Genomic DNA, 21,910 nt, shown 5'->3' on the forward strand with positions numbered 1-21,910 from the left:
TCAGAAAGTCATTACAAGGGTAAAGATCATTTAGGGTTTTAAAATATGTTTCTTTTGCTTTCAGGGATATGGGTAGAGTCAGGTATTTGGTTCTAATCCTGATTATAATTTATTTAGGATAATCTTTTAATACATTTTTCTGTTTTAATGGTAAGGGGAAAAGATTAAATGTGAGGGCACCACGCATGAATTTTTTTGTACATTTTTTTCCCATAAAATTAATATCTATAAAGAGTGACGAGAACCTGAGCGTTCTGTTATCATAAAGCTACATTCCTTTGACCATGTTGGCCAAACTTGTGGAATCGCTTTGATTTTGTAGGTCAACTCATCTTCGTAAATTCATACAATCTTTGGTTAAATCTGATTGGCTGTTGGGAGTCACGGGTGTGACGATGTCGAGGGACGCTGGGAGTTTGGTAACGTCAGTGCGACCGCCCCTTCCCCCGCCCGGTTCTCTCCCCTCGTCCTTCCCCCTGAACCAGCTCCACTACCAGGCTGGAGTCCCCGGCAGCACGGCGCGCAACACAACACACTGACAGCTGCGACTGACTCACAACCAAGGGGGGAAAGATGGAGCACAGAGACGCCGACTTCAACATAATGTTAGCCACCGACTCATACAAGGTACGCGGTCCGTTGTGCTTGTATTCGTAGGGCGGCTGGGTGGAAGGGGAGCGGCTGATGGATGAAAATGAATAAAGTCAAGGTGGTTTCATCATCAGTCCTAAGGCCATCACACTGTTCTCTGTGGCCGGTCTTCGTCGGTTCACAGCAGGCCGAATGGGCAGGAGGAAGAGGAGGAGAGGGCTGGAACAGCAGAGACGGGGTACCAAATTTAGAAAGGAAGCATCCCTCTCGGAGCTAGGCTAGCCAACACGCCTGGCCGCTGGTTCTAACAGAGCCAGTTTCACACCGGCATGCTAGTAACAGTGGTGTATGCTAGCTGAATTAGCTAGCTGCTAGCTTACAGTGAGCGCAGCAGGGAGACAGGCGATTGATATTAAAAAGCTAATATTAGCCTCTAGCTAGCCAGTGCTTTGTGAATAATTCGGCGAGCTGCACATGTTCTAAGTCTCATCAAGAATACCAAAGCCATGTGTAACGCAAGACCGCGTGGAAGTGGTCTGTATCAGTAGTGCACCACTTTCAAGAAATCAAAACCGAAAGTTTAAAGCGGTCACGGGGTTACCTTGTATGACACAACCACGATATTTGACTCCAAAGTCAGTCATTCAGTTTACGCACGGGTGTCTTTAAATACGTGCTAGTTGAATGCAGTTTTAGTGGAAATATTATAAGTCCATTTTACGCCCTGTACAGCGTAGTAAGAATGCAAATTTCTGAAATATCTGCACAAAGCAAATGTACTTTCAGGAATGTCATATCGCACGTAGCAAGTGGTTGCCGGGACCGTTGCCAAGGCAGTTGCCATGTAAAGCAGTCATGTGACAGATTGACTGATGATGATGATGATGGTGGTGGTGGTGGTGGTGGTGGTGGGATAGAAAGGTTAACATTTATGGAGAAAAAGCAGAGGGAGTTCATGTTCATCACACCAGCACACACTTCTCTGAGAGACAAGAAGATATGACAAGAATTAAAACTAAGTGTTCACACAAATAACAGCTGCTTGAGTTTGTAGTATAATTAATGTTATACTACTACTATTAAGATGTTATAGGCTAATACCATGTCAGTCTCTAATTGTACTTACAGTTGATAGAGCTTGATTAAAACATCAGCTTTTATGACCCCATCATAGATACTGGCAGCAGTCACAGCACTTTTTTCATGTAAATTAACTACATAGGACTGTATGTCCAGAAAATGATTAATAATTAAAGCAGCAGTAGTATTACTGAATATTTCATGCAAATCCATTGGTTTCAGTCTATGGTTTTTGTTGTACTTTCATGGGTGTTGGTGTAGTGTATAGATGGTATATCTTACTGAGGTACTGCAAGTCCTGCCCACAGTATTGATTAGTAACAGTCAATAAAATGTGCATGTCATTAATGCAAGTAGTTGAAAGTTATTTGCAAAGGGAGGTTGTCGGGGCGAACTGATGATCACTTTGGAGGTGCCTGGCTAATAGAAGAACATATTTATTAAATGTAAAGTAATAATAATAATCCTTCTGACCTTTGTTAAACCGAGAAAATATTATTCAGTTCAACTGACTGAAAAGTCAGAGTCCTTATTTTATATTTTCTGAAGGCTTATAATTTGTATTTATGTTCAAATACTTTTTAAGATTAAGTTCAAAGAATAAAGCTGTTTCGATATGAGATCTGACTTGGTGCCATGACATGACATTTTTGTTAAATAGTTTTCTCTAATGCTGTAAAAACGCTTTTGCACTATCAGTTATGTCTCATATGAGTTGTATTGTTTTATTTAAAAAATAATGTAACTTTTATTGTAGTAATTGTATTCAGCTGTTGGAAAAGCAAAATGTATGTAGTTTTATAAATATAAAGTTGTATATGTAAAGTGTATATAGATTATAGAGTTAGTAGCAGAAAATATGACAAAATGTCATTGTTTTAACTTTGTCACAGTATTAATTATCAAAACAAATAATCTAAATGCATAAAATATATTAAATGCATATAATAGCTGGTAAACATTTCCATTTATTGTAATCAGGAAGGGTCCCCTGTAGCTGCTAAATAAAAGACAGCTTCTGCTCTCAGGCCACTAGGACTGACTATGTCCAATGTAAAGCAGGATTTAACTGACGAAAAGAATTTACATGATACTTCAAGGCTCGAGGGAATCATCTGAGGTCAACAAAACAGGGAAAAGACAAAACATTTGGGCTGACACTTATCGCATTTCTTGTTGTTTACCAAGCAAATCACGTCAACGTTGCCATGAAAGGGTAGAATTACTCCTACTCTCTTTAGGCAGCCAGTTAAATCACACAACTGATAAACTGAACAATAAGCCAACCAATCCTTCTTTCAGGATCAGCTCTTTTAGCTCCACAACTCTTTGATACTTTACAGACACCACAGATGCCACTATCTGTTTTTTCTGTTGGGGTGTATGCTGTCACTGAATCAAAAGCAGCTAAATAATGTGTATGTGTCTTGTCTATGCATGATTGTGTACCTACCTCTGTTGTATACATGACTGTGTGTCAAATGACAGTATTGCAAGCAAAGCATTCAACTGACTCGTAGACAAACCAGAAGCAACACTTTGTTCACTGGACATGAAAAAAACCTGCACCTGAATGCCTTTGTGTTGTTATCTGTTTGCATAGAAAAGGGACACTCACATTCGCATAGCCAGGCCCCTCCCCATTGTGTGGAAACTCAAAACACACACGGGCCAGTTCACTGTCAGTGTGAGGAGTCTGTCGGTATGAAACATACGAGAGGGAGGAGGTGTACAGAGTAACATTGTTCACACAGCTCTTAGTTTGCTGCCTTATGACCACAAATCCACAGAGAATTACAGTGAATAGGTCTAGATTGTGTGGGAAAAACATTTCCAAAGGACAGAGACTCTAGCAATAGTTGAGATTGTGACATTTACAGTAAGCAATGGGACAGTTCCATTGGGCATTTATTTCCACGCTAACAGCTGCTGCATGCTTTTGGTGTTTCCTCTCCAGAAAGACAGAACCTGGATAGTCTTCACAATGCCTTTCACTGATGTGTACACTTAATGTCTGAGGAGCACAACCATAACTTTATTACCAACTTTATGCTGTTATCATGGCTCAGAAGGACGAGGTTGTTTTAGTTTTTCACTTGGAAAAATAAAAACACATTCTTTCAGACAGCTACACTATCTGCTCAGATGAGAGATTAGGACGCTGTTACTGTGGGCAAACATTGAAGGACAAGTCTCTTAGGGTTGGGGTTAAGTTATGTTAGGGCATTAACAACCAGTGCTAATGTAAATTATTGACAAAGTGTTAAAACTAGATCATAGGATGCTTTCACTGGTGGCATATATGTGGGATGTAATGATTACTGGTATAATGATAAACCGCAATAAAATTCCAGACAGTTAGTATTTACCTTTTAAATTCTAATTATCATTAAAACCGCGTTTGATTACAGCACTTTGAAAACTCACGGTGATATTGCTCATTTCCTGGAGAAGCAGCAGCACTCCAGGTGCGCATGCGCAGTTTGCAATGTTTGGCCTGCAAAAACATGGTGGAAGGCAGCTGCACAGATAGTGCTCCAGAGATCTAGGGATAGCGGACTCCAGCACGGACCGGGTCTGAGCACACCTCTGTCCCATACATCTCTCTCTCTCTCATTCACTGTAACATTGTGAATGATTTGATATGGAAAATGGGCAAACAACCTCCACTATGACCTGTCCAACTACTTTTTTCCTACTCAAAAAAACACTCAGGAATCAATAGGAGAATTGATAAGGAATCAGATTGATAAGCAGAATCAACAATGGCATTGATATTGATCAAATCCTATCAATTCCCACCACAAGTGCAGGTATCTCTTTTGGCCATAAGGTACCATCTTTAATGCACATTTGTATGTTTGATGTTTACATGTTAATATTTTAAAGTTTCTGCCAACAGAAAGAACATTGTGCAGGTTATTTTATTTGTTTGTTTCAAAATACAACTTGGTTAAATTATTTCAGTGTGTGTATAAGTACTTTTTGAACATTTTGAGCACATCTCAACAATACCGCGATAATAATGATAACCGTGATAATTTTGGTCACAATAACCGTGTTACGAAATTTTCATATCAGTACATCTCTAGCATATATTCAGTGGCTTGATTTACATGGTTTCAAAATCCAAAAAATACAACAGAAATGAAAATATCACGTATGGTGATTGTTTCTAGGTGTGTGTTCAGACGCTATTATATAATAGAAATTTTACATTAGCATGAGTATATTTGTGTTGTTGACCTTGATTGAGATTGGTGTGTTGATTTTTTTATGTTCTGTTCTGTATATATTTTCATCCTGTCTTGTGTTAGCCTATGTGGAATGTAAATACACGTGGTCAGCCCTAGTGTCATGTTGTGAGTCTTGACTCTATTTTGAGTCCTCGAAAGTCCAGAGGAAAGGACAGAGACAGGGTCAAAGAAACTGTAGTAGATCTTTGACATTTCTCTTCCTGCTCTGCTGCTATAGTAGATGACCCTTGGGTTGTCCTTGTTGGTAATTAAACCTGTGCATCCAATGTAACCTTTATGCAAGAAATTTATGAGATTAAACATAAACTTTAAATGAATTAACTGACAAGCCTGTGACTCCTGTTATGGGTTGTGTTTTTTTTCTCTTGTAAAATGTCTTCCTTTACCCTTGAGAAGGACCTTTCATTACTTAAGTCACACCTCTTCTCTAGTATTCATTTCTAAAGCAACTGTAGTAAATGTTTTTATAATAACAGTGTATTAATAGAGACAGCTTGAAATCAGTGCCCTTCACAGTCTTCTTTTTTTTTAATCAGCTAAAACCTTGATCAGTAAGTTCAGTGGCTGGTAAATGGTTTGCACTGTTAAATCATGAAAAGGCCCATTGTAGTCTGTAGAAGTCCCTCAAGTTTTTGGATATTTGATTCATGTCGGACTCCACATTTTCTCTTTTTCGACATGATGAACGTGCTGGGACAAGTCTCTGACAGTTTGTTTGATTTGAACTCTCTGCTGCGTTGGCATCAGTCCACTGACACTCGATTATAGGCTAACTAGAAGCACACACACAACTCTACCTGGTATTTTCTGAATAATAGAAAGTGTGGGAAAGTCGGACATGTCTTGTCTGGATTGTGACATTTCAGTGCTGCATTATTAGAGGGAAGATAATAGATATAAAATGTCACAAAGAATTGATTGTCAGGGCTTTTGTTGAACTGGAATGTTTCTTGTTATCATTGATAAAATTCCACAAAGACAGGCCTCCTTAAAGTTTGACCTACAATACCTTCATTGACTGATATCTCAGGCTCTTTTGGAAGACAAAGGTTTTTTTTTTTGTGTGTGTGTTGTACTTAAATTTTTTTTGTTTTGCAACTATGTGGTTAATGTTCCTCGAAGAATGAGTTAATCTAATTTCAACACAAACACATAGGTTTCAACATGTCCCCTTTTAACAAGTGGAGCTTTTCATCATACCAGTCTATATATTCTGATGCTTAAAGGCTATAGGCTAGTAAAACTAGTTGCTTCTATGCAGCTGTACAAAATTGCCTAAAAATGTTATGATTAAATTGTAAACATTGAAAAATACCTGGAATTGTGAAGAGGTGAGGGTTTCTGTTTATGAGTAATGAATATTTTTGAATTTATGCCCTGGTAAATGTGTCTGATGTAGTGGTGTGTGTTTTGTCTCTGCAGGTAACACATTACAAACAGTATCCTCCCAACACAAGTAAAGTGTACTCCTACTTCGAGTGTCGTGAGAAGAGGACAGATCCAAGCAAAAGCAGAAAAGTCAAATATGACAAAACTGTCTTCTACGGCCTACAGTACATCCTCCACAAATACCTAAAAGGTAAGCCCGGGCTCAGATTTTTGGTTCTAGTAATTAGAGCGACTCTAAAACCTTAACTTTCAATCCTTCAGGAGTTTCTCAGCGGTTGCCAGGCTGTATAACTCTGTAGCTCGCAGGCTTAGTCAGATTAATCTGCAGCATCTGCTAAGTACTCAAGTTTGCTTTTTATGTAAACAAAAATATGTTTCCAGTCAACTTAACGTATAAAATATGGGTAGCAACACAACATTAAACTAGGGTGACCATATTATGAGTTCCAAAAAAAGAGGACACTCGGCTCCGCCTCAAGATACTTAAATTATACTCGAAGTTTACTCCAAGATTTCTTAGATTTCAGCAATGCTAAGAAAGTCACGGTCCTGTGAAAAATAATGAAATCTGGACATTTTCTTTGATTTGTAACCCCGCCCCCGAAGCTCCGGGCAAGACGTGAAAAGAGGACATGTCCGGGCAAAAGAGGACATGTCCAGGCAAAAGAGGACCCTGCATTAGTCACCCTACCTTATACAGTCATTATGTGTTTTGTATATATTGATGTGTTTCTGCTTTACATATACAAAAGCTGCACTTTTTTGTACAGTTAGAAGTCTGTAACAAAATATTCGACTGTAATATGCAGGTATGTCTGCATGCAATGCATTATCTGATGCTTTAAAAATGTATTCAGACTGTTAGGACATTCAGGTTTTTACTTCCCTTTACAATAATTCATTGGTCCACTTATGGTTAATTTCTCCTTTGCCCCCACAGTGGAAGGTCACTTTACTGTGTCAGCTACAGAACAATGTTTTTTGAGCTAGTTAGGATTCAGTACATTGCTCAAGGACACTTCAGCAGAGCAGGTGCTAGCTATTGTGATACTCAACAGTAGCTTTTTAACAATGTGCTTCGCATTGGTTAGGCTGTATACGAGGAAATGTTGTCTAGAAAAGGCTTAAACGAGTCAAAGTTTCACGCCTGGAAATGTTCCGTGCCCTAATTAACTTAGTCGGTAAAGGTGGATGCTTGAGTTAGTGTATGTTGCGTGGTCCTAAGGGACATGAGAGAGACAGAAAGTGAAGAAGTTGAAAGAAAGGGAGGAGGAATTCATCTCCCTCTTTTCTCTTAAAAGGATTTCATGGTGCAGTAGCAGAGGTACGGGGGAGACCGAGTGCCAGGGATAACAAGGGGAAAGAAGACAAAAGCACAGCTGCTCTTTCACCATGTGAGGGAGAAAGGCCAGCTGTCTGCGCTGAGCGTCCTCTGAGCTCAGTGATTAGGCCAACTATTAGAGATGCTTCCATGATTCTCACACTTAAAGAGCCAAAGTGTCCATTATGAGTGAACTAAACTATTTCTTTTAACTTCACCTTGGTGGAGTGAAGTAGCAGAAAACATGAAAATAAATGTTACAGGATAAATGAAGAGCTGTGAGTTTCTTCTCACATTTGTGCAAATTTTATGTTGTTTAGCGCGTGCAACAGTTCTCATGGTTTTACAAAGTCCAGAAGCCAGCCAAATTTGAAATGAGCCAAAGGGCTGGTTAAGACAAAGACGCCTTGTCAGCATGCACAGGATCCTTGTAATTTGATTACAACGGCGGACAGTAGAGCAGCATTCCAGTGCCTTCTCTCAATCAGTGTATGTCTCTTATCCCTCTCTGAACACTTTTTGTCTCTGACTCCTCCCTCTCTGTACTCCTTCCTCCTCTCCAGGAAAGGTGGTGACTCCAGAGAAGATCCAGGAGGCAAAGGAGGTTTACAGAGAACACTTTCAGGATGACGTTTTCAATGAGAAGGGATGGACTTACATTTTGGAGGTAAGAAACTGACTCTGACCAAACACTTTTTTTTTTCATAAAGGTTCTTTGCAGATTTACATTCCACAAGGTGACATACACAGTGTTTTTGGGGACAAAAGTGGACTTTGACTCCATAGGTACCAGTAAATGCTCATGTTTATTCACTATGAAGGTGATGTTTATCAGACAGACTTGAACACTAACTGCAGAACTTTCTACCGATGCACACATATACATACACCTATACTGTTTATTTGTAAAAAGTTGTAGCTGCACAGGATACATTCTGAAAGCATGTGGTCAGCCTCTTGTCACCCACAAACATCGACCATCTCTATTCTTATCATTTTGTACACCTTCTAAAACCATTTCCATGAAAAAGAACCCTATAAATTACAAAGATAATCAGTTGCAGTATTTCAAAAAGAAGAAAAGAGGGCTCATTCAGTGAAATCCTTCAGATACATTTCAAGTTTAACAGCTTAACAGCAATTACAGACAGTTTTCTCAAGTTTTCTGATCATTAACAGGTTCTTTGAGCTTCAGTTTCAGCACCTTGGAGAGAGTACTGTGCACTGTGTTGTATTTTCATCCACAGAAAAACTCAGCATCGTTACAGTCAGTCACATTTTGTCACATTGCTTAATCAGCTTTCACATTCTGGCAGCACTTGTTTTATTTTCTTTAAGTCTGCAGTGTAACAGAAACAGAGGAATATATACTGTTTATACAGGGATATTTTTCTCTATACCAATAATTCATGTTGGCAAATTGTACTTTTACTGGCAGTAGCATGGGTTTAGCACCACTTCTTGTACTTTCTTTTATTTCACTTTTAATTTATTTTTTGTCAGAAATACAAGACACAACTTTTGCCATAATAACACTGCCAAGCAAACACTGGATTATACTTAAATAGAGCTGCAACAATACAACTAGTTGTCACCTACTAAATTAATCACCAACTTTTTTTATTTGGTTTGAATAGATTTAAGGAAATACACAAGTTTGATTCCAGCTCATCAAATCAGATACTTCAACTACATATGTTTTGGGTTGGGGACATTTTCCTTTACTTTCTGACACTTTATTGATCAAACAACCAATTGATTAGTTGAGGAAACAAGCAACAGTTTAAACTAATGGTGGAAATAATTGCTAGCTGCAACACTTGTGTTTATTTTGAGATAATCTCTAGAAATAGGCCAATTAGTTGGTTTGGCTGATAGGATGTTTTGCAAACAGTCAGTCATGGCTCTAGTGACCAATGGCTGATATTGAGCTTTTCTGCTGTAGCTATTGACTTTTAAGGGACTTGTAATCAGTTCTACATAGGTTTTTCACAGTTTTCTGTTTAGTTATTGCTATTATTGATTCATTACGTTTAGCCTGGTGTTCACTTTTCCTTCTCCACACTGATGTTATGTTCAATCATATTTCTTTATAACCTTTAACCTGAATCAAGATACAAAATTTTCCACTGTTGTGATATTGTAGATGTGAATCTGAGAGGCATATTTGGTGTCTTTGCGTTTACAGAAATACAATGGGCACCTGCCTATTGAAATCAAGGCAGTGCCAGAGGGGAGTGTCATTCCTCGAGGAAACGTGTTGTTCACAGTGGAGAGCACAGACCCTGAATGCTACTGGCTCACCAACTGGGTGGAGGTAAGTCTGCTTTGTTTGTCCTGTCTGGGTCCAGAATGAATAGTGGGCCTTTCCCAGTGGGTGCTGATATGACGCAGGTGCATTATTCAATCAGAGACACCTCTAAACTAAGGTAAAGTTCATGTTTCCTCCTACTTAGTAGAAGTGCACAATAAAATATCTAAATAGAAAGGTTCATTGGAAGTTTGTCACATCTATGTTCTCATTTAAGTGTTTCAATTTTAATGTGTTCATCAAAGTACTACTAGTAGATCATTACTAGTTACTGAGGAGGATTTAATGGTTTTCATAATGTGATAAATTATTAAATAAAGATATAAGCAACATTACTGCCCTATTATTACTACAGAGATGTGATAGTTTTTATACAATAATAGCTATAAACTATTTAACTTGGCAGCAAGCCCAGTGACACTTCTTATCTGTTCTTAAATCTTACTACATTACGGTGTTGTCATGGATTATTACTTTATCCTTGCTCAGAAATGTGTTGTAAATGCATCAGAGTGATTCATACTGGTTGGCTGGAAACAAGGAAGAAATTGTAGATGTTCTTACATATGGATAAAAGTCTTGAATTAGCTTCTTGCTTTGACCCATATTCTGTTCCCTGAGGTGTCTCTACATTGAAAGAATTCAGAGCAGAGCTGTTTGTCAATGTCAAGTTTGCATCTTAAATCCATTTAAGATCATGTAGTAGACTGTAAAAGGTCTAACTTCCAGTGGTTAAAATGCCTCTGTCATATTAACCTGCTTTATAATATGCAGTTTAATTCTCACTTTCTGTGCACGTCTTTGATAAATTCCAAAATAAGAACTATTAATCATGTATGTGGACTGTGATCTAGATGACTTAAAATCCAATGAGTATTTTCATTTTGTAGGTAATACAGTGTAATCAGGTGACCTCAAACACAGCTCTAAATATATATATATATATATATATATATATATATATATAAATATATATATATATATATGTCTGAATGCTCAATGTGAGCTCATCAAATTGTTCCTCAAGTTAAACAGAACATATTTCTGTTCATTTTGAGTCACATCTACTTCAGAATGAAAGCTGATATTAGTGCTTGAATCAGACAGGCTGCAGTTTTTTACATTGAGCTAATGCTCAGTGTGAGTCATCCTCAACATCAGGAAGATCTCATGAACTTAATGCTGCATGAACAGACTGTCTGCAATGACTCGGCACAACTGAACTCATTAACCACCAGCAAGATCTTCACTTCATCTCCCTTCGTTTAGCAGCTTTCTTTGACTGCCTCCTCTGATTTTTTTCCACTTTGCTGCCTTTTTTCAGCAAAAATTGAACATTTGGATTTGCTAAAATAATTTCAGAGATGAATAAACAGGAAGTGTTCATAGACGTAGGTCACCTACAGCCAAGAGCACAGTGACAACAGACACATGCTGTCTTATTCAATTCGGACACTAAGCAAATACACACATCCATGTGCACACACTTAGTCAGTCTTCGCAGCTGATATAAATACACACATAAACACACACACACACACACACACACACACAGTCACTCTTCATGGCTGATGTAAAATTAGACTTAGTGTTCAGCCCAGTGTCCTTGGACTGCGTCATTAGGTCAAACTTTGCTTCTGTCCCAGTTGCTTCCCTATTCCATTCATTAACTTTCTATCATTTATCTCCTTTCTGTCACATTGTGTGTTCCTTTTTTTTAATTTTTCTGCTCCTCTTGCTGTTTTTACTTTCTCTTCCACGTTCTCATCCCCCACTCTCATTCCTTATCTTCCTCCATTTTGTTCTGGGACATTGACCAAGAGGTCATGGTGGTACGTGTGTGTGAGTGTGCGCATTTGTGTTGTACACATTCTTTTCTGAGTGTTATTTTTATGAAACTGCTGCTCCATTTTCTCATGATTGACAGTATCTTTAACAAACCCTTAACTGATCCTCACATACTCTGTTATAAATCAGATCTATATATTAATATGATCACCTCCTTCTGAGTCTTATAGAGGATTGGAAATTAAACCCAGTTTGATTTTTTTACATTCATAAGTGCAGAAAAATGTGTTTGATCTCCATATGAAATGTGAACTTTGACATACAGTGACCTTACACAAAGGTCGACATGTGGGTAAAGCAGAGGCAGCAAAACCTTGTCTGTGTGTATGCGATAATACTGGTCTTGCTGTAACAGTCACGAGTCCATATTATGGTTAGGATTATGATTAGTCTACGGAAGCATGTGACCTCCTCAGGGTGAGGTAGTGAAGTCAAGGATTTTTTTGTGCCTTTTCTCATCTTCTTGTTGTCAGTTTGCTCATTATAAAATGATTATACCTACAGTACCTCTCTGCTATTTACTGAAGTGGTAGTATCAGCTGCTTCTATATTAGGATCCATTTGACACTGTCTACAATATATTTTTCTGTTTAAAAAATTGGTGATATTTTTGTTTGGGCTTTAATGTGGTGTTTGTCCTTATTTAATCTTTTAAAAAATTATGGCATGTTGGCAGATATTGACACATGTGTTCAACATTTATGATGATATACAGTGCATATTCATAAAGTTTCCCAGTTAGTGGTGAGGGCAAAAAAGTCACTTGCTTTCATATTGAAGTGGATGACTCCAGTCCAGAGTAGACATGAGGCATCAAGGGATGTACTTTTCCCAGAGCACTTCTTGTTTGAATGAGCTGCTCCCTCTGATCCCTCTGAGCTTGTTAGTTTTGGGGTTTAGTACCAGCTGAATACATGGAAAGCAAAGCGCTCCAACCACAGGTCTTTTCTTTGCCCGATGAACTTTTGAGCCAGCCTTATTGTTAATTTCAGTCTATGATTTTATTCAGAAGTGTTGGTTTAAAGTACTTTACTGGTTTTTGTGAAACTATGATGCTTTCTCAGTACTGACAAATATCTGAAAAAGTTCTTGTGTGAGAGCTGATAGAGATAAGGTGGAAAGGTGCAGGTGGAAAGTTAGACAAAATGATTCTCTACAATCTAACATTTTATTAACTGAAACGGTGGTGAATAGGGATGTAGTAATTATGAAACTGTGGGGCCATGCCAGGGTAGAAAACAACAATTTGACTGATGCTGATGCCAGTGTTATTTTCTGTTTGTTTATTTTGTTTTTACACATAGATTGTGACAAGTACTCTTAATTTTTCAGGCCTACATCACATCCATTACGTGCCAAATGAACACAAATTCATGCAAATTTATGTAACAACCTTTTAATAAAACAAAGCAGATAAAGATCAGCCACTTCCATTAGTTGTTTTCTTATTGGTCAGTCGAGGCCAAGCCAATATTGGCCAGTGCCAGTGTTTGTTCACTAAACATGCAAGATTCATTGAACTGGAGTAAACAAAACTGTCCCTCCTCTGTCCATCAGACCATCCTGGTGCAAATCTGGTACCCCATCACCGTGGCAACCAACTCCAGAGAACAGAAGAAGATCCTCGCCAAGTACCTCCTGGAGACTTCTGGGAATCTTGAGGGACTAGAGTATAAATTACATGATTTTGGATACAGAGGCGTCTCCTCACAAGAGGTACACACGTGTATATATTTGTAGAATACACAATTGTCAGCTCTTTTTTTTGTAGAACTTTTCGATCAGTCCAGTGTATAGAGTATACTTCTCATTGGTATGAGCTAAAACTATGACTAATAGTTTGATGTTTAATCATTAATCAGGGTCCATTTTCAAAGTGGGCGTGTCATGACTGACTTCTCTGGAAAAAGATAGTAACCAGTCATCATCATTGAGTTCCTTCTTCTTAGAGAGGGTTGGATGTCAGAGCTCACCAGTCATGTCAAAAACAGAATTTTGTTTTAATAAAAAAACAAAAAACAAGGCCTCCTACAAGGCTATGTGGGATACCTCTATGAAGGCCACGGAGTCCTGAAATCCAGTATTCAGTAATATACCTTATCTCACTATGCTAGAAAAAGCAGAAAACAGGCTGCATTCTGTTTTATGGATCTGCTGTAAACTGAGTGAATTCCTCCTTGGCCCATGCCCTACCCCTCCACCACGTTTCATGAAAACTAATGCTGTATTGTCTGCATAATCCTGATGACAGTCAACCAACAAAGAAGCTAAAAAAAAAACAGCTGATTAAATTACCTCCTTGGCAGAGGTGAAAAGCATGAATTCAACCAAAATAGCCTTGATCATGTCTAATGGGTTGTCTCAGCCAGTTATCTCCTGCTAACCGGTCTCTGTCTTGTTTTCAGACTGCAGGCATCGGGGCTTCTGCCCATCTGGTGAACTTCAAGGGCACAGACACAGTCGCTGGCATCGGAGTCATTAAGAAGTACTATGGCACCAAGGACCCTGTGCCAGGCTTCTCAGTGCCTGCAGCAGAGCACAGGTACACACAGGCAGACTTCCCTCTAGGCTTATTGAAGTTTTGGCCCTGCTTCACAGTCTCGATATCTATCAGGCTGAATTAGAGACGAAATACATCTCTGTTTAGTCCATCTGACTAATGTAAAGGGCTTCCTGACTTAAACGGAAGGTTTAGTGACACTATTTCCAGCCTAATGTAGGGCAGTAGTTCACCACCCACTTTAAGTTTAACACTTAACAGACACAGCTTTGTAAGGGATCTCCGCAAGTTAAGAACAGCTGGCTATCCGCCCGAGCTGTTGACAGGAAATTTATGAGCTCGAGTGAAATTGTGCTCAGGATTTGGCCGAGGTTGGTGTTAATTTGCTACCCTGATTAGAGCATGGGCACCCTCACTCATTATACAGTGCATCTATTTCTGCTTGTGAATGGAGCTGTGATTGGCTGGAGGTTTGGGTTTTGATTGGCCGAAGCCCTGAAGCACACGTCCCTCACATGTCTCTGGTGTTGTTTTATGGCGCTGATCCATCTATCCTGCTCACATACACACTGTCTCTCTCTGTTTCCCTCTCACGCACACATCATCGCTTTCTTGCTCGCCACCAGGGCAGTTACTCCTGCTCCATTGCACACCAGTGCACTGTGGGATGGTGGCAGTTGTTGTCATAGCAACTGTTATGTAATGCCCCCCTTCCTAAGTCTGTTTGGTTTCTACCTCAGAGGGAGGAGTCGCAGTGAAATTCCACTTTGTTGGAGGGGGGTTGTTGGAGAGCAGAGGTGTGTCACCTTCAGAGATCAAATGTGCAGAACTCGGAGTCTGTTCCAGTGGTGACTATACACTTTCACTGTAAAAGAATTTACCCATGAAGAAAATATAAAAAAAAACGTATACACAGGAGGACAGTGTGTGACTGTGGAGGTGCTGAAAAAATATTTTTCTAAAAAACTGTTAGAACTGTACTCTAATGGCACACATCAGGAATATATTTCACAATAAATCTGCACTTTGTGTCAAAAAATATTTCAAAAAGTCTTTCTGAATTTGTTTTATTTTACATAGCGTAAAATATATCATGTGAAGGATTTGTGAATGATTTTCACTTAAATTGTTTAATCGTCCTTCAAATACAGCTGAATGGTTAAATTAATTAAGCTTCCATGGTCCATATTCACCCACATTATCTCTTTCTCCACTTATGTCCTGCATACATCTACACTGACATCAGTCAGTACGGAAAAATTGCCAGAAACAGAGAAATAATAAGAATAGAACCCTTACACTAACCCTCTAACACTATTTTTATCTTTCGACAGAACAACCAATGAACTCATCTTCTAAACTTTAAGGAACAATTTTAGTTATTTAGGTTTGTTTATTTTTGTCAGACACACTGAACTAATGTTTCACTTTACTGTTACTGCCGTTAGCTGAGAGCAGTAATGTCTCCGAAATCAAAGTAGACTAAAACAAACAAGTTTAAACCATGTAAGAAAAAAGCACTCTGGCCCAGACTTGTAGGCTGAAGGCTGTGATATACTGCCCTCTTCTGGACCGTCTGTACAACTGTTTGATTAATGTCTTGTGACTGTCCTCTGCTGATTTTGCCAGGGCGTATTTACAATTAACAGCCTCCTCCTCCAATCCATTTAGTATTTTGCCCTCGTAGTCCTTCTTTCTTCCTCAGTCTCCACATGCCTGTTTTTTTAAAGGTGTGGTTCTTGAGAATCAATAAGCCTGCTTATGTTCTCGCTCTGTGTGAAAATCACTATGATTTGCTCTATCATTCACTTGGCAGTACCATCACAGCATGGGGAAAGGACCATGAAAAAGATGCTTTCGAGCACATCGTCAAGCAGTTTCCCAGTGTGCCAGTTTCTATAGTCAGCGACAGCTACGACATCTACAACGCCTGTGAGAAGATCTGGGGTGAAGACCTACGGGGGCTGATAGAGTCACGCAGCGCCGATGCCCCGCTGGTTGTCCGACCAGACTCAGGAAACCCGCTTGATACAGTTTTAAAGGTGCAGTCATATGGCCAATATATCCTTCATCTTGCACTTAACATATACAGTGACACTCACTTTCCACTCTCTGTACCACCTTCCTGTTCCTCCCTTTCTCATTGGCTTATTTCAGGTTTTGGAGATTCTTGGTAAGAAGTTTATACCAGAGGAAAACTCAAAAGGATATAAGGTCCTTCCTCCTTACATCAGAGTCATACAAGGTGATGGAGTGGATATCAACACATTGCAAGAGGTATAGAAACATAAAATATTAGACATCTGTTTGACTTCCTCATGAAGGCTTGATGGTGATACGCACTGAAGTATCGTTGTTTTATAAGTCTAACTCAGGGGTTCCCAAAGTGGGGTACGTGTACCCCCAGGGGTGCTTAGAAGAATCCCAGGGGGTACTTGAAATTTTTTTTGGAAAAGTACATTAAATAAGTCATCATGTACTCAATACAAAATAAATAATGAGAATTAATGCTGAAATATAAAACACAATAAATACATTCATATAATAGTTTTAGTGTCAATCATCTTGTTTAAGCTTTGGTAACATTTTAAGAACATTTATATTTTATATTATTCAAAATGAGTTTATTTAAGTAGCTAAGGAATTACTTTTTTTTGATGAAAGGTTCATTTTTTAATTAATGACCAATTTATTTATTTTTCTTATCAATAGAAGAGGGCACTTTTCACTTTATATTATAGTTATTTTTTATATTTTAGAGTTAAATATACGTTGTTTATTTACGAAGTTTTGAAAATATAAACGGACACCTTTGGCACAGGAACAAATTTTGCCTAATTTTTTTCAATCAAAAATGCTGAAGCAAGAGTTGGGGGTACTTGGATATAAAGGTATATTTCTGGGGGTACTCCACTGTAAAAAGTTTGGGAACCACTGGTCTAACTTAACCACACTGGAACAAGAAAGGCATATTAATATTTTCAACAGAGACTGCCTTGGAATTCTTTATTATTTCTTGAGTACATACATGTACCAGTACACCTCAAACTTAACCCCTTTTTTGAGTCCAAGAATCATTCCTTTCCCAACATTATTTGCTACTTACAAACATAAAGGCATGGTTAAATGAAGACATTAGGGTATGGTCAGACTAGAGGCAAATTGGATTTGTTTCTCAAATCAGATCTTTTGAGACAGACCGTATGCGCTGTTACTGGCAAGGAACAGATTGGCTGTGTCCACACGTCACCAGCCAGTCTGCATGAGTTGTTGCAGTAGTGACATAGGCATCAGTGACTACGTAGCTCCACTGGCAACACAGCTTCATGACTTTGCATTCTTTCCCGTTTGCCTGTAGCTAAGCCTCCTGCAGAGTGTCAGCAGACAATTTATTTCTGCAAATTGTTTTTCACCATTTTGTTCGCTATAGCAATCTGTTTGTAGCAGTATGGTATTTTTTCAACACTTTGAATTTATTGTCGTCGTTCAATGTATTGCAAGTGATTATTTTATTTTTTTTATGTATTTTTTTGCTGGATACAATTTGGATATGCCAATAAATACTGAGCTGGCAGTCTGTAAAAAGGCCCCAATGCCACCTTGTTCTCTTCACAGATTGTGGAGGGTATGAAGCAGCATCGGTGGTCCATTGAGAACATCGCCTTTGGATCTGGAGGGGCTCTGCTGCAGAAACTGACTAGAGATCTGCTGAACTGCTCCTTCAAATGCAGCTATGTGGTCACTAATGGACTGGGGGTGAGGACTTTTAACCTTTAAGTGACCAACTGCATTCATCGTATCATCAGTGATTGATTAACATTGAATTAGATTTTACTGCATTGACGGAATTTGACTTTGAGTTCAGTATTTTGCGAGGAACTTAATAGTGGACCATGATTTAAAATTATCGTGGCTTTTTTAAAATGCAGTTCTGTTTTTGTGTTGTGGATTAGGTGAATGTGTTCAAGGACCCGGTGGCAGACCCCAATAAGAGGTCAAAGAAAGGCAGACTTTCTCTTCATCGGACACAAAGTGGAGACTTTGTTACCCTTGAGGAGGGCAAGGGTGATCTGGAGGAGTACGGCGTGGTGAGTGGAATAATTGATATGTAAACACTGAGCAGTCCAGCACCAAGGAATTCATTTCACCAAACTAGTTTTCTGTCTCTTACCTCTACATTTTTGTTTCCTCATTCCTCTTCCCAATCTTCCTTGCTACCTCTTCCCTTTTTCCCCCTTCTTTTTCTGCTCCAGGACCTGTTGCACACAGTCTTCCAGAACGGGAAGATTGTGAAGACGTACACATTTGATGAAGTCAGAGACAATGCTAAGCTCAAAGAGAATGAGCTTGAAGAGCTGTTGCACTGAGCGCAGCATTATTAACCCCCTCTCTACCACCTTTACTCTCGATACAACCTCCCTCACCCTTCACCTTTTGGCCTCTGACGTCACCCAAGCTAATGCGGGTAGCGTGCACTGCTAAAATAGACCCCACTCCCAAAGTCTGAGAACACCCTTAATTGTTCCTTAAAACCTGAGACTCCCTTAAAATTCACGGAACTCCACCCTCAGTTCCAAAACGCTGTTGGTTCTCCAAAGGAGTGGGGAACGAGAGATTTGGACACTCACACACCCAACTGCAAACACCCCACTATTGTAAGGGGAACAAAGAGCGTGAGAGAAGAAAATATGTGGAAGCTACAGAAAGTGACAAAAATAACAAACCTGTTGAGAATCAGTGGCAACAAACCATGCGTTCACATGTCCGTGCTCTTGCCCCCGCAGTTCAAACCGGCATGCTGCACTGATAGGCTGACACATTGCAACATAAGAATGTGATTGGCTGCTGATTGGCAATGTGTCAGCAGACATTTTCCATGCCGACACACAAGCAAACAACATGATTGTAGGTTTCTCCTGTTTGGAAAAATGAACAAGGGTCTGGCAGCTGCAGGATGAGTGAACCCATGGTGTGTCGAAGAGAAAAAGATCCCGACAGAGCGATATGAAGCCACACCCACACCAATGACCATGCCCCGTGTATTGTGTACAGAACTGTTTAGAAAAAAATACATGTCTGAATCTACTTAGCTTTGTATTTTATGTGAAGGAAGAAAACGATGATCAGTGGTATATAAGGGTGCACCTATAACATTTACTCACAGCAGCTAATGCGTTGCTTATATACGGTAACAACTCAACACTGAATTAATGTTATACTGTAGGTTTGCTTAATGGCAGAGGAAGAAGCCATCTGTAGGAGAATATATACTTCACAAAACTAATTTTTCATCAATTACCTTGCTTTCTATCAGTAGTTATGGCCATGATTATTAAAGGCCTTAATCTATCAAGTACTACCTGAATATTTTGTCCCCTTACTCAGCCAAAACAAATGTTATTGATGCATCTCTGAAAGTATACAAATGATCATCTCCTTGCCATTATGTTGCCCACGGTTCATTCACATCATGAAGGCCCAATCCAAAATACTATTAAGAAGGAAAAAATAAAAGAAATTCAATCTTGACTTTATACATGACATTCCAAAATCCTGTCGAATGGTTTCAATTTTTGTAGGTATGTTCACATACATGTAAGCGCAGAGTATTTTAGCGTTGTCAGTATCTTGCTGAAACTCCAAATCTTAAAAAATTATATTGGACAAGATCCTAGTGGACTAGGAAGACCCACGTGTTTCGGTTTGGATCTTCATGGCAGTAAATGCTCCTGAAACCAGTCTTTGCTGTATAAGACCAAGAGTTGATGTAAGAATACATCACTGGTAATGTCTTCACAGGATTGAAGATAATCTAATTATGTGTTTATGAGAGATTACATATGTGGCTTCTGGACTGAAATGTCGGTTCTGATGTGTGTGCGCTTGGATCCGTGTGTGTGTGTGTGTGTGTGTGTGTTTGCGTGTGTGTAATGACATTTTTTTCCTTTAAAGGACTGTGTAGTATTCCTTTATGCAAACGTGTTTGTGATTCGAGGAGATAGAGAACACTCTTTTCCTGCTTTTCCTTTACTGGCCTTTTTTTTTTCTGAAGGGAGACGCAGCATCGGACGGCACGTTCCACTTGTTTGGATTTAAGAATTAAAACTGTTGTATGTGATCTGATAAAGCCTTTTTGGCATTAATTATCTTACATTTAGGGCATCTCAGCTGACTATCATTACCAGAATCACCTTGCTGAGTTTGCCATTGCAGATTAAAAGGAGTTTTTCTGATGGCCCGGATTAAGAGAAGCTGGGAGCTGGTGACATTATGATAAAAATGCTGAAATTTTGGTAAAGGATTGGAATACCTCCAGTGAATCATAGCTGAGCAGCTTCCAACAGGTGGCAGAATAATTTTGATTAGTTGATTGAAGCGTTGGATGGTTTCATCTTCTTACATGTGAAGATACGTTCATCGTCTCTGTCTTATGTCATTCAACAAAATGTCTGATGCATTGATTGGTCAAAACAGATACTTGGAAGGCAATTACAACAAGCCTTTCCTGCTGTTTTCTTGACATTTGTAAATTAAGAAAATTCAAAAAATGAAAACTGTTACAGACCTAAATAACTGGGAACTATCCTTTAATTTAGTTTAGTTGATTTGGTGCTGAGTTAAGACCCTGTCCTGTTTCACATTTCTATATTCTCATCTTAGCGCAACCTGTTACAATATCAGCTTGTTTTTCACTGAAACTATTTACAGCAATCTCACACACTTTTCATACAGACACCTACTGAGAATCATGTGACGCCACCGTCTCCCGTCTTTTGCTTAAACCACCTGGATCAAACAAGCTGGTTAAACTACACAGCTTGTCCTATACTGAAATAACATCACACTTATTTCTGTTTTTTGCAAATGCTCAGATGTTCAAAACTTCAGTTGTCCAGTTATGCTGGAGTAACGACATACCATAGGTCCAGTTATGGGGTGCATTTTAGTAAAATTTTGATTTTACTATTTTGATACTGTCTCGGTTCTTACCTCAGAGAAATATTATTTTGTATGACAAAGCAGAAAAAAATGCCAGAAACATTGCAGTAAATGTCCTTATTTACAAATGATGCGGCCATACTGCCTTCTCACCTGTATATACAATTAGCTTGACTGAAAGCATAGGGCAGGTTAGGAAGACGACCACACTAGATGATACTACTATTATTTTTGTCAGAATGACCATTTTTGTATCTGAAGAATATCCAAACCTGCTTGACAGTGTGACTGTTACGACTGTCAAGCTTTTAGCTTCTGTTGAGTGTGTGTGTGTGTGTGGTCCAGTGTGAATGCCTTGTGTGTGTGTGTGTGTGTGTGTGTGTGTGTGTGTGTGTGTGTGTGTGAGTGTGTGTAATGAATGAACAAGTGTTTGTGAATACTTTTTTTTCCTTTATGTTGTTGTTGTTTTACTTGTATGTATATGTTGATTGTCCCAAATTCTCTCCCAACACAACTGATATTTTAACATAACTTGCTATATTGTGAACAATACATTGATTAAAGACGCCACCCTGTCAGTTTGCAATTATTGAGTAATTTTCTACCTTTTGTTCAGAATTTAGTTTAGTTGTCTGTTCTTTCATACTGACATGTCCTGTAATAGTCAACAACAT

General features: G+C 38.9%; 1 protein-coding gene across 1 annotated transcript; it reads left to right on the top strand.

The window, feature by feature from the left end:
- Positions 1 to 467: 467 nt before the first annotated feature.
- Positions 468 to 21,814, top strand: nampt1 (nicotinamide phosphoribosyltransferase 1). The gene is made up of 11 exons (XM_030148709.1): positions 468 to 627; positions 6,351 to 6,507; positions 8,202 to 8,305; positions 9,827 to 9,955; positions 13,355 to 13,513; positions 14,203 to 14,339; positions 16,114 to 16,339; positions 16,455 to 16,574; positions 17,913 to 18,053; positions 18,251 to 18,385; positions 18,551 to 21,814. Exons 1-11 carry the CDS (start codon positions 574 to 576, stop codon positions 18,662 to 18,664), a joined length of 1,476 nt encoding a protein of 491 aa, XP_030004569.1. The 5' UTR covers positions 468 to 573; the 3' UTR covers positions 18,665 to 21,814.
- Positions 21,815 to 21,910: the final 96 nt, after the last annotated feature.

The sequence above is a fragment of the Sphaeramia orbicularis genome, chromosome 12, assembly GCF_902148855.1.
Source record: "Sphaeramia orbicularis chromosome 12, fSphaOr1.1, whole genome shotgun sequence".
Lineage (NCBI taxonomy): Eukaryota > Metazoa > Chordata > Actinopteri > Kurtiformes > Apogonidae > Sphaeramia > Sphaeramia orbicularis.